Source organism: Polyodon spathula, chromosome 20 (genome assembly GCF_017654505.1).
Source record: "Polyodon spathula isolate WHYD16114869_AA chromosome 20, ASM1765450v1, whole genome shotgun sequence".
In the NCBI taxonomy this organism is placed as follows: Eukaryota; Metazoa; Chordata; class Actinopteri; order Acipenseriformes; family Polyodontidae; genus Polyodon; species Polyodon spathula.
Genome location: NC_054553.1, coordinates 28,649,672 through 28,662,570, shown reverse-complemented (window position 1 = coordinate 28,662,570; position 12,899 = coordinate 28,649,672). Strand labels below are relative to the sequence as shown.

The window sequence follows — 12,899 nt, the reverse complement described above, 5'->3', positions numbered from 1 at the left end:
CCAAGAATCTGTCAAAGCTGCCATTGTTTGCCCAGGTATATTGGCTCGGTAAACTTGAATTTAGGGATTAAAGGTAGACGTTTATAGAGGCATTGGGCCATTCCAACAACTTTTTACAGAAAGTTCCATGTGCTTCTACTGGCTCACGGAGGTGTACCATGAGGCTCTCGAGATCAGGCAACATGTCCTGCTGAAGGATGAGGTCACGTATGCTTTTTAACAGAAGAGCTTTGCTTTATTGATGCTGTTGAATGAGACTAGATAGGGACGCACGTTCCTTTTCCTTCACCCGCTTTTCCCTCTCTTAGTAGTTTCTATACTACAGAACATAAAATCAGTCACATCTGGGACCCTAGGGTAGGCTACTTTTCTGCAGAATATATATTATTTGCAATTAAATAAATCCGTTACTTGATCGCTTGAGATAGGAGTCTGGGGGAGCAAGTGTGAAATGGGCCTGCTGGCAAACAGCCGAATGTAAAATCTGTATTGCTTAAACTGTACCGAAAGGAGCTAGCAATACCCTCAACAACACTTCCCTATTTATAAAAGAAAGGACTGGAAATGGCATGAAAACACATGTATAGACTACTACAACTTGCACAGGGAACCAAGTTCACACTGGTAAAACAGTGCCACCTTGTGGAGAATTGCATTACAAAGCAATCTGTTGCCAGTAAAAACCCACGTCACTTTTTTCACGTTAGACATCTCTAATAAAATGTATAACAAAAATGCCAATAAAACCAGTTACTCTTTTATTATTTATATATACAATATTTACAAATGTAACTAACCCCACCCCTACCACCCCAAACCCTTTAATACAATCGAATATACCAAGTCATTATGTGTGTAATCTGGTAATGAAAGGATTTCTTCCACTTTTATTGAAATTATTCACCGACTCTGAATTGCACCCATCCCCCCTACCCCCCCCCCAAAACCACCCCAGTTTGATATTGTTCAAATTATATTTAGATATACCAGGAAACTGCCAGTCACGTCATAATGATCATTCCACCCATCCACCTCTACCTCCACCTCCACCTCCACCATGCTACGGCATCTGCTTACAAATATTATGGTTTAAAGTTAATCTTTTAAGAAAATATTGTAATTAGTTATCTCTATATTACAGTGGCAACATAGCTGTGTCTTTCAGTGCTTTAGGGTCCTTCTTCCTTAGCTGCCTGTTAAAAAAATAAATAAATAAATGAAAATGTAAAAGGCAACGTTACATATAATACTACTTCTGCAACAATAGTAAATAATTAGCATTTTAAAGGTTTCAAACTATTAATAAATATTTTATGAATGAGTAAAATTGTAGGAACACATACCTGTCGGAAGAACTGGCGTCCAAAGTAATTGGTAGCCATGCTTTTCAAATTGCTTTTGTTGCCCACTTTACATTTGACGTATCCATACAAGTTGGCGCTCTGTAGCACAACCCCCATGATCACCACTGGCTGCAGGACAAAAGCAATTACTGCGTTAAGAGGGGAAGAAACAAGAACAGGTACAGCAGGAACTCAAGGAAAGCTGACCTACCAGCCACTTAATTTTGAATGAGAAGAGCGTGCTGAATATGAAGATGACCCAGACAATGGGGCAGATCACCAGGCCCAGCCAGAAGATACGAGACTCAGAGTCTGAAGAGGCTGTCTTCCCCCGAGATGAAGGCTGATGGATAAGAAAAGGTTTATTACAAACGGCACGTCAGGTTTTAAAACAAAAAACTTAAATCCTGATCACATTTAAAAATTTTAATTATACAGCTTTTCTATATTTTATACAAGGAATAAAAGTTAAAAAAAAAAAAAAAAAAATTTACAAAAAGTGGAATTTGTGGTACACTTTTCTAGCCTCTCAGCTGAAAAATCTAAATGCAGAAGAGCTGTTGTATATTGAAGCAGAAGTAAGCTACAGTTCTGTTATATAGGTCGTCATGTATTTATTTATTTATTTTTACCTTCCTGGCCTCAAAGATCCAGTGACTCTTCCCATCATCATCAACCTGGTTCCACCAGCGAAGCCCCACCATCAGCCTGCCAGTAATGTTCTGACAAAGAATGAAACAACGTGAATCAAACACACACACAGCCGCCTGAGCATATAAACCACAGCATCAGTTGTGACAACTACAAAAAACATGAAATTGTCATCTACCTAACCCAAGGGGCTTTAGGACGGTACTTTACAACACTACCCTTTTTCTTGGTTCGTTTTTTTAGATATACCTAATTGAAATATTGTTGAGAATGTGGTTGTTCCATTCTGTTCACTGCACAACACCACTGTTATGCCTTTACACAATCCCAGATTTAAACAAATGACCAATTTGATTAATTAAAAGACTAAACAGCCATTAAATTACAAATAATTCCGTTGTTAATAATGTACCGTATATGACATTTTGCTTTCATTAAAACCCACCTTTACAGTCCAAAAGTCACAGGAGAGCAGCAGAATAATGGTGACCATGCAGGCTATGAAACTGTTGCTCACGATCTCACACAGGAGATACACGAGGATTGCACTGACTCGGAAAAACAGGTGGAAGAAAGAGGCCAGCGGGTGCCTGCAACACACAAACAGCAAGCAGGTGATCGGCTCCAAGTCTACACTTACCACCGCTATAGCTGTCTTTGGGTGTAAACTGTGCTGTTACACCACACAGGCGAGCATACCTGATCTTTGATTTCTTGGACTTTCTCGTTGTCTCATCCTCCGCGTCAAACAGGGACACATCCTCTGCGTCATCATTGGAGTCCTGCAACACAATTAATCAATGAATTAACTGAATTAATCCAACGCAAAGGGAGATTCATACATGCTACTGTATTTCAGGGCAGATGCCGCCTGGAGAATGTCCAATACAAACACCTGCTTAAGTTAGGGCAAATGCTCCATCTCAGAGAACATTCTCGAGATAGTCTGGTAACAGATAAGCACCGTTTTCATTTACTTTGAAGTAATACATACAAGTTACAACTCGTACTCCAAGCAGATAGTATCCACCGTACAAAAGCGAGATCACCGGTGCCGCAGTACTGGCATTTGCACTAGCAGCTAAGGATCTGTATAACCTAGGAGTACATATTTACTGTACTTGAACATTCTCGTGAGCAGATGAGGAAACAAATGTTGATGCAGAAAGAAATTGCATAAATTCAAACAACAGTACACGTAAACAAGTCGTGAAATCAACTCTAGAAAGTATTACCAAACGATTTGACACGACCACGGTATATTAACACGGAACTAAACACTACAAGGTGTTTTGTTTGTTTATTTTGCTGTTCTTGTTTTTAAATACAGTCAGTAGGCTACTTTTGCTTTTGAAATGACCTTACAATCAACTTCTACACTAGCTCTGGGTCACGGCGACACCCTGTATTATTGCCACTTTGTGATTGAGATAAACCATTTAAGTTGTTTACCTGGCTCATCATTTTGGTGTCACTACACTTCCTGAAAACGTGTCCTCAAAGAGAGCTGACTTCTTGATGCCTGAAGGACCCCGGGGATCATTTATAAATACATTTAAAAAAAACATGAACCGCAGTCTGTCTCTTCTTAAAGCAACTAAAAATAATGCTTTATTATAATTTTTAGGAATAATACAACCGTATATCTTTGGTGTTGTGTCTTACTCAGTGCAACCTTTTTGAACAGCTTGACTGCAACACTGACTGTGTGAACTTGGAGATGTCTAATCAGGTAGCCATCTTGGTTGTGGCTCTCTGTGTCAAAGGTAATTTAGTACAAAAGATAAAATACCTATATTTTTTATTTTAATGTATTGTAGTCACTGTGTGAGCAAAGTTCAGTGTTTCTGAATTATTTACCTTATTAGGTAGTAAACGCGCTGCAATACTTTTACTGTAGAACACAATACACATACTATATTGTTAATTTTTAAAAAATATTCATTTTAGCCACTCATGTCAGTCAACCATTTAAAACAGATCTTTATCTATTTATTATTATTATTATTATTATTATTATTATTATTATATTATTTTATTATTTTATTTTTATTTATTTTTTTTTGGGGGGGGGGGTTCTTGCACACAGAAAATAAACAAGACAACAAAGTAAATCAGAGTAAACATTCATTAATCAGTGTACAAAAACACGTGTCTATTTGACTTATAGGTTTATCTAGGAATTTATGGACATGGTTATTGTAACTTAGTCCCAGTGACGCTGTTGAGAAGTGTACTCTTACAAAATGGTTAGTGTCACCATTGGCATATGTTTCTTCAGGTCAATTATCAACACTTATTTTCAGTTGTTGTTGTTTGTGTCTTGTGAGTCTGGCTGCTTGAGGGCATGTCCTTTATACAAATGTACCATGGCATGGTAGGAATTCTGTTGCTAAAGCCTGACTGGATACCTAGGAAGAATAAGAGACTGGTAATACAGTTTGAAGAAACTCCACCATCGCACCTCACCTATTTTCTGTTCTCACTTCTTGAGTCATATTCTTACTAGTGCAGCCTGACATCCCAGGACTGTAGTGACTTAGACAACAGATCACATAATGTATGTAAATTACACTATTAAACTGATAATTGACTTTTTCAATCAGACTTTAGGTTGACTGTCCATACACCGAGAAAGTACTCTGTCATCTGGGTTAGTGTTTTGATTTTAGTACTTTAAGTTTTAAATGTGTGTGTATATATATATATATATATATATATATATATATATATATATATATATATATATATATATATATAAACAGGTATGCTTTTCCTTTGAAAAAAGAAAACTGCTATGTACTAAAGGGAGCAAAGTCAAAAAGAAAAAAGTTGTAGGTACATGAAAATGTGAATCTTTGGTGTGAATTTATTTATTTTTTTCTCAATTATTCACATTTTTATGTACGTATATTAGCTTTTTCTGTATTAAATATGTGTGTGTGTGTGTGTGTGTGTGTGTGTGTGTGTGTGTGTGTGTGTGTGTGTGCTTGTGTGGATATATATTTATATAAGCAGCTAGACAATGTTTTAAATTAATTTTATTTATGGTCATAATTATCACACTTGTTATACATCAATACATTGTTAGTGTTTTTTTTTTTCCTATCTAAAATCCAAGCCATTGTTACAAAAAAAGACAATTTGCAACCCACTTTTCAACAGAGTAACAGGGTAATTACAAGTCAGTTATTTTGATGCATTACAGAACAGTTTGAAAAACACCACCACTACAATTCCAGGGTATTACCCCACAGAAACCACAGCAGAACCAATAGCAGACCATATCATAGCCTACAATAGCAGCAAACCCGGCGGTACACACAGTGGTATCATGGTACCTCGATGGTTCATCAGTGTGCATTGATCAGCATGCTGTACCATCGGTGTGCCAGCACTGTACAGTAATAGATTACCGCTGAAGATCATTTGCTAAGACACTTTCTTGTAACACAGCTTATACCCAATAGCAATAGCCTCAACTGTCAATCCCCAAGATTTAAAAATAACATTAAATAAAATCACATTTCAGGCATTATATTTATGGGGTATATACATGCAGGTGTTTTTTTTATGTTCTGTTACATGCAACCCAATTTAATGATACAGAATGGATATAAAAATTTTAAAAAATGCATGAATTATTGATACCCAGAGTATAAATTAAAAATAAGATCTGTTTTTATCAACCATCAGCATTGCAAAATACTTGTTACAATAACCAGGTCGTACTAATAAAAGCCTAATACTGAGTGGTTTGTAACAGGTTTGTGTCGTGCATATTGACTGCATACTGTAGATGCAGAAATGCAGAAAATATTTTGTTGAATAAGGGACACCTGTTGTAATACAAAATAAGCCCAGTAGAGGGTGTTCTGATCAATCTCATCACATTATCACATGACAGTAGTTTTTTATCCACGGCAAGTGATTTGGGAACGGTCGGTGAGAAAAGACTTCTCAATTGTCATGCATGGGGAAACTAGAGGATAAGAGAGTCTAAAAGGTGCTAGGTAGTATAAACCCCCTTTGAAACATGCTACTGTGCAGTTTGCACCCCGGCCGCTCTTGGCGGTGTTAGAGGGGGTGACGGGCTCTTTCCGGGGCTCACCAGCAGCACAACGTTCTCTTTCTTCGAGAGCCAGCAGGCAGGATAGAGTGGCTCAGTAAACTCTGCCTGGTACTTGTGGATGAGAGTCATGGAGTCAGCGACGCCGTAGAAAGCCAGGCTCCCCCTTGCGTAGTCCACGTAGATGCCGATCCTGGTGAACTTGCCAACGTCCTTGACGGGCGTCTCCAAGTCACCGTGCCAGGCTGAGAAGTCCCTGCTGCTCCAGTGCAGGCACCAGGAGAAGTCGTTGCCGGTGATGCAGCTGTTGCTCTCCTTCCCCTTGCGGTCGATGCTCTTGTAGGTGAGCCCAACGTGGGTACCCTCTCCGCTGATGTCCACCTCGAAGTAATGGCGGCCCAGGTAGAAGCTTTCTGCGCACAGCACCTGCCGCCAGTGCTCGAACCGCTCTGGCCTGTCCGGGTACTGGTGCTGCCATGGGGCAGTGTTGGTCACCTTGTGGTTGTCCTCTGTCAGCCGCAAGTACCGGTGCGTCGTGTCGGGGTCAAAGCTCACCGGGGAGGTATCTGAGTAGGACGTTTAAGAAGTGATCATTGTGTTACTGATGCACAAGATCTGAAAGACACGTCTAAACCATGTAACATTACACACTGACATTTCATAGTTCCCTCACTTAAGACATATACAATATTTTTTTACTCACATTGTAGGAAATCACTCCTGGTCTTCGGTTCAGGGGCTGAAAAGTGATGCTTAGGGGAGCGGATTACAGCCACTGTGGTTTTAATTCCACATTTTTCTGAAATATGAAAAAGTTCTAAAAAATGATCTTTTCAATCATGAACACAGAAAGAAAAAAGGTGGATCTTAATGGTTTTTGGTAACTGATGGATGCCTTGGCTGTGACTCATTGGCAATTATCCCCAGGAAACCCAGGTTTCTGTTGTTAACATAATTACTGGCTTTGTAATGGGGCTGAAAAATCTCCATTTAAGATAAAGAGCAACAAGCTACATGATATAATGCAAAACACTCTGCCGCAGGTTTGCACTGCAATGTGAAAGAACACCTCTGTGGTCAAATCATTCTTCTTGCTGCTAATTATGTGTTCTTGCATTTGCCATTGTACTTGCTATAAAACCGTGTTTACAGGTATGGTGTATGTATTAAAGCAATTACTGAAAACTGCCCCCCCCCCCCCCCCTCTCTCTCTCTCTCTCTCTCACTCTCTCTCTCCCTCTCCCCCATCTCTGTCTCTCACCATCTTTGCAGAGCTCTTTGAGCTGTTTTTTGAAGGTGGAGAGCAGCTCGTCCCGAATAACCTGTGAGGTCTCAGACACCACTCTGCTGAAGGAGGTGAGTCTATCCTTCAGCCCAATGTAGACGCTGGGTAGGGTGTCATCGGCAGCCCCCTTCTTCCACTCGCTGTACTCCTGGAACACACGGAGCGCCCGGCATGAAGATGAGGCTGGTTTGCAAAGGCAACTTGACTGCATTTCTCATTGCTGTCTATAGTAAATGGATATGCTTGTTTGCAGTGGAATTACAACAGGAGGGATCCAACACAGCACAGCATATTGTGTGTGTGTGTGTGTGTGTGTGTATATATATATATATATATATATATATATATATATATATATATATATATATATATATATATACTATATAATATATACATATCTGCATATATCTGCTCTATTGTAACAAATGCAATAATTAATGTTAGTGCAGAACACTTAGCACAGACTATGACCCTTCCCAAAGGTTATCCCTAACCCTAACCCTAGCTCTAGCCAGTGGTCACAACAGGATAGGTTAGGTTGGCATAGTCTATGAAGTTACGCGGCAGTACCTGGAGGAAGGGAACATCATTCTTGTTCTTGGTCATCCTCTCAATCTGGGTGTGGCTTTTCTTGAGTTCTGCGCACTTCTGCTCGAGGTGTGCCCTGATGCCCTCCACCTGCTTCACTGCTGAGCGTTCCTCACTGTCCAGGACCTCCATCACCTGCTTCTTAGCCTTCTCAACAGCCTCCAGCAGCTCTGAGAAATGCTGGTCAATGCTGACCTTCACTTCCTGCACTGAGTTCTGCACAGGGAAGCGGAGAACAATCATTAACAAGAGAGTGAAAGATAGAAAGCGCTTCCATCTGGGGGATGGCTGGTGCAAAGGTGTTCTTATGTGTTTCACTTCAAGTGCTATTAATTAGATATATATGTAGACAATGGACGAGTATGTCTCCATCGCAGACAACAGTGGTGCAGGTAACAGGTTATCACCAGGAGCTGTCATCACCTCCCTGGAATTTAGAACAATCCTCTGTATGATACATACGGGTGTGGCCCATATAATGCATTGTCACTGGCTCTGCAGTGTCACAAACCTGCACCCTGAAAGGTGCTGACTCACATCACCACACCACAAGTATCTGTATTGGAAAGGGATGCAGGAAATGCAATCAGGCAGAACTCCATGCTTCCCAGTGAATCAAAGGTTGTGTGCTTGCTTACCTCAATGGAGGTGGCGTTGGTCTGCAGTTTGTTGATAGCGGTCTCTGCTGCTGTCACCTTCTTGTCCAGCTCAGTCTTTGTCTGCTTTAGTTCATTCTAAAGAGTAGGAGTAGGAGGAGCTGGTATCAATGCAGCACTATTCACAGAGTACCTAAGGAACCACCCGCGCCCGTCGGATCGTTCAAATAGTATTCAAATACATCATTATGTTAAGTTTAGGGTCCAATAGAAATGAATGATTACTATATACGAGTTACCATTTTTTGTACATTTGTCATGTTTATATACTTCTCCCCTTCAATGACTACTTAAGCAACTATGTAGGCACAGTGTTCTGCGCAGAGTGATGTGGGTGTATTGTGACCTTCAATATCAGTGGTATTGTGTAATGAGTTGTATCAGGATTCTAAATCTTGAACATCACTTTCCAGACCAAGCCCCTTGCCTCAACAGGTTTGGGTAAATGCCTGTGGCACAGGAAGTCTTAAAATCAGCATGACATCCCGTGCTGTAAACAAATCAGACTTGTAACTTAAATTTATATCATTAACATTGCTTGGGCTTAGCCTACACCTGTTAACTTTGAACTGTGGAACTTGTACTTTTTAATGTTTTATTACAGTCCAGGGTCTGGTTTCACCAAAAAAATTCTACATAGCAGTCTGTGAATTCACTTCCATACATTTAATTTGAAGTTAAAGAAAATAACACATTCATCCTTTAATCATATATACTTTGTGAATTACTGAGTGAATTTCTACTAAACTTTATCGTTCTTAAAATATTGTTATTTGAAACAGGTACAAATAAAATATCTTGCTGCTAGCACCCTGCTAAGTGCTGACAGTGCTTTGTGAAACTGGCCCATGAACATGTTTTGTGTTCTGGAATATACAAGCCAATATACTTAGTCTTTGTTAATCCTTTTTTTGTTTATTTTCTGGCACTGTTGGAGAAGGAAAGGAGTCACAATATTAAAGAAACCTCATTGATTTGAAGGTAAGGTTTGGGCATATAACACCTTACGAACAGTTAATTACAGTTATATTACTTCATGAAACAACACTTGTTATTTGACCATACATTCATTTGAAATCAATCTTGTTGTTATTGAGGTATATGTTTAGCATATCCTTACAACTACTGAACAGTAGAATTGCAAACTGATGGGACTCCATGGAAATATGATACGTATGTTTTTATGAACCATGTGCTACTATACCTTTTTAATTAACAGTCAGCTATTTACAATGAACCGATTCTCTGGAACAATCAAAAACCTGATTTGAAATACACTGCATAAGCTCACATCCTAGTTGAGAGGAATAAGTTTGTGTTTTGTGAAATAAATGTAGGTTATGGACACTCCAGCTTAGAGCACCATTGCTGAACCCATTCAGAAAATGGGATGTTTCTTTACTACTGCAGCTAAACAATAGCCTGTATTGAATGCAAATCTCTATCCAGGCAGGTTTGAATGGTAATTAGGGTAGGAGAGGAACACCCCCACATGCGGAAGCCACTTGTGGGTATTGTATATCAAACAGCAAAGCTGCTATCAGATTGCATAAGTGCTGTGCAGTTCACCAGATGGACATATTTGCTATTCAAAGCGTGGATGTTTCCAGTGCATTTTAACAGAAGAAAACCTGCCCCACCATTCAAATCATCCACAGATTATGTAACTAAGTGTGTGATGTGTCAGACTTGTTCACAAGGGAGGGGCTGTATACAACAATCATCTAAAACAGGGAGTTTGACACTGGAAAAGGTGTGGGTTGATTTCAGTGCTTGTTGTGCTGCACTGTCCGTGTGTATTGAAAACTTGCTCAGCTTTTACCAAGGGGCTGGATGTCCAGATCATCAGTCTGGCCATTGCAGGTAACACTACAGCACACACATGCTTGTGTAGTTACAATGCAACCGTGGTTTAAGATATAAGGTTTAAGCACTATCCTGAACAACCTGCAGTCACTGGGTGTGGAAGCAGGATTAGTAATAACAGAATTACCAGAAATGTCATGCGATTCTGGAATATTGCTCTGTGAAGGGTTTCCGTAGAAAAGAGTTATAGTAACTAGGTTGTAAAAATAAAAAAGTTGCATTGGAACTGTGTCAGTTTGTCCGTACTCCATTTACTATGTACTATGTAAAAGTAATTACAATTTTGTTATCAATCCCAGAAACCCCATAGACTCACCCTGGACCCCTGTGCATTTGCTACATTGTATTAATGTCATGGCTTTCTACTGTGGTGGCTGACAGTTCCAATCTTGGCAATCCCCATTCTGCAATAACAGCAAATTAGTAATATGTTGGATACCAGCGTACTTGTGGGATGGAGTGCTCATTAAACCTTAACTGGTGTCTGTTCAGGGAAAATTTTGAAATACTACTACAATATCATTATATTGTGTATTATTCTTTACTAAGATGGATTTGAAACCAATACTGCACAATGGTCCTGTATGCATTAGCACCCGGGTACTGAAAAAAAAAAAACTAAAAAACAGATGCTTTATCAAGTGAAAGCAGTGTGAGCCCAGTCTTGTTTTACCTCCACCTCCTTCCTGGCTTCCCCGGAGGGCGCAGTTTTGTGCCCGCTGTGCTCCTCGATTACACACTCCTGGCATATGCAGCTCCAGTCCTCCTGGCAGAAGAGATCCAGAGGCATGTTGTGGACCTCGCAGGTCTGGCCCTCGATGTCCCGCAGCGGCTCCACCAGTTTGTGGTACTGAAACTTGCTATTCTCCATGTGAGGTCTCAGATGGGCTTCGCAGTAAGAGACCAGGCAGGTGAGGCAGGATTTTACAGCCCTGGACTGAGTCTCGATGCAGGAATCACAGACCACATCCTCAGTCATGTCATTCTTCTCTATGACCTCTACGTCCTGTTCTAGGACCTTGTCCTTCTCTTCAGAGGGGGAGGTGTTGATTTCATCTGCCTCTTTGTTCGACGGCTCCACCCCTGTTCCATTAAGGAGCGGATCCTTTTGAATTTGGGGTCTTGTTTCAAAGGTGTGCTCTGGGCAGCTGTAGCTATCCTCGTTCTCCACTTTGTCCCACCGTTCTTCCAGGCAGGCCTTGCAGAAGTTGTGCGTGCAGGATAGGGTCACAGGGCACGTGAATGTGTTTGAGCAGATAGAGCATTTCAGCTGCTCGTGGGTTCCTTCAGGTTTGGGGTCTGCCATGGCATTCAGAGCTCCTCTCTCTGACTCTCTGAGCTGAGTTTTAGACTGTACACAAGGCACAGCCTGCTAACCACACCTAAAGTATGCAGAGTGCCTAAGGGGTTTTCACAGGATGTGAAACACCTGATAAGCGCGTGGGAGATAGGAGTTTCAAATGCCAGAAACTGAAACTACACACACACACACACACACACACACACACACACACACACACACACACACACACACACACAGAGGGAAACTGCTGTTGTTTGACATTTGTTAATCACTACTAGATAATGTAACACACTATCTGGTGTGCTTTGCATCCTTTCTCCAGTTACTGAGTAATTCGGAAGTGTGTTTTTAGTTCTTGTTCTATAAATGAAGACTAGAGGAACACTTCAGCTACTTCTATGTGCAGGTTAAAGAGGAGGTAGCTGGGCTCCGAGAAGTATATTGTTACACGTCCCCACGTGTTGCTACAACTGTTTAAATAATGTACCTAAAGTACTTAAATGGCACTGGGGTTTGAGATCTGTCCTCTAAATAACTGCCGGCAGAGCAATTAAAAAACATAACAAGTGCTCTGTCTTTTCTGTTCCATACCACATCATGGATCATTATTGCTGTCTTACCTGTTTGACAATGTGGGCAATAATCCTGACACTATCATCAGTGCACTAGAGCGGACATTTAAAAAGGGCTTTTAAACAGAGGTTAGAGTTATAAGTGTAAAAAGTTGTCAGGATGTTAACAATGAAAAGAAAAATAACAGGTGTGTTATTTAAGCAGTTGTAGCAACATGTCGGGATGTATAACATTATATTTTTCGGAACCCTGCTGCTTACTCTTTAAGGTCTTTGCTAGGTACACAATAAAACCTGTTGTGGATCAAACATTAAAGGTATCCCAATATATATTGATTATTATGGTATAATGTATATGATTATTATGGTATAAAATATTAAATAAATAATACCATTCTACCTGTGGTTCTCACTATTTCAACTGCCCTTGGGCTGCCATTGTCCCTTCATGCAAAATCAATGCATTGCATTGGAGATAACTGGGGTTAGAGACCACAATGAGGCTTTTTAAATGCATAGAGGCGTACAGGGAACAGAGTGGAACGAGAAGTGCTAATAGACTGAAC

General features: G+C 40.2%; 2 protein-coding genes across 2 annotated transcripts; both read right to left on the bottom strand.

The window, feature by feature from the left end:
- Window positions 1-938: 938 nt before the first annotated feature.
- On the bottom strand, window positions 939-3,530 carry LOC121295197 (Golgi apparatus membrane protein TVP23 homolog B-like). Its single transcript, XM_041219612.1, has 7 exons — window positions 3,447-3,530; window positions 2,694-2,776; window positions 2,440-2,584; window positions 1,976-2,065; window positions 1,555-1,686; window positions 1,344-1,472; window positions 939-1,193 (listed from the first exon to the last, which is right to left on the bottom strand). The coding sequence occupies exons 1-7, from the start codon at window positions 3,456-3,458 to the stop codon at window positions 1,170-1,172; spliced, it is 615 nt and encodes a 204-aa protein (XP_041075546.1). The 5' UTR covers window positions 3,459-3,530; the 3' UTR covers window positions 939-1,169.
- Window positions 3,531-5,048: 1,518 nt separating this feature from the next.
- LOC121295906 (tripartite motif-containing protein 16-like protein) lies at window positions 5,049-11,818 on the bottom strand. Its single transcript, XM_041221028.1, has 6 exons — window positions 11,132-11,818; window positions 8,575-8,670; window positions 7,919-8,152; window positions 7,325-7,496; window positions 6,767-6,862; window positions 5,049-6,629 (listed from the first exon to the last, which is right to left on the bottom strand). The coding sequence occupies exons 1-6, from the start codon at window positions 11,762-11,764 to the stop codon at window positions 6,034-6,036; spliced, it is 1,827 nt and encodes a 608-aa protein (XP_041076962.1). The 5' UTR covers window positions 11,765-11,818; the 3' UTR covers window positions 5,049-6,033.
- Between the last annotated feature and the right edge of the window lie 1,081 nt (window positions 11,819-12,899).

Coding starts and splice junctions, on each gene's coding strand:
- LOC121295197 (XM_041219612.1), bottom strand. Junction 2,066..2,439: donor GTGACTTTTGGACTGTAAAG/GTGGGTTTTAAT, acceptor ATTCTTTGTCAG/AACATTACTGGCAGGCTGAT. Junction 1,687..1,975: donor GGATCTTTGAGGCCAGGAAG/GTAAAAATAAAT, acceptor CTTATCCATCAG/CCTTCATCTCGGGGGAAGAC.
- LOC121295906 (XM_041221028.1), bottom strand. CDS start 11,764: ATGGCAGACCCCAAACCTGAAGGAACCCACGAGCAGCTGAAATGCTCT. Junction 8,671..11,131: donor AAGCCAGGAAGGAGGTGGAG/GTAAAACAAGAC, acceptor CCTACTCTTTAG/AATGAACTAAAGCAGACAAA. Junction 6,630..6,766: donor CAGGAGTGATTTCCTACAAT/GTGAGTAAAAAA, acceptor CGTCCTACTCAG/ATACCTCCCCGGTGAGCTTT.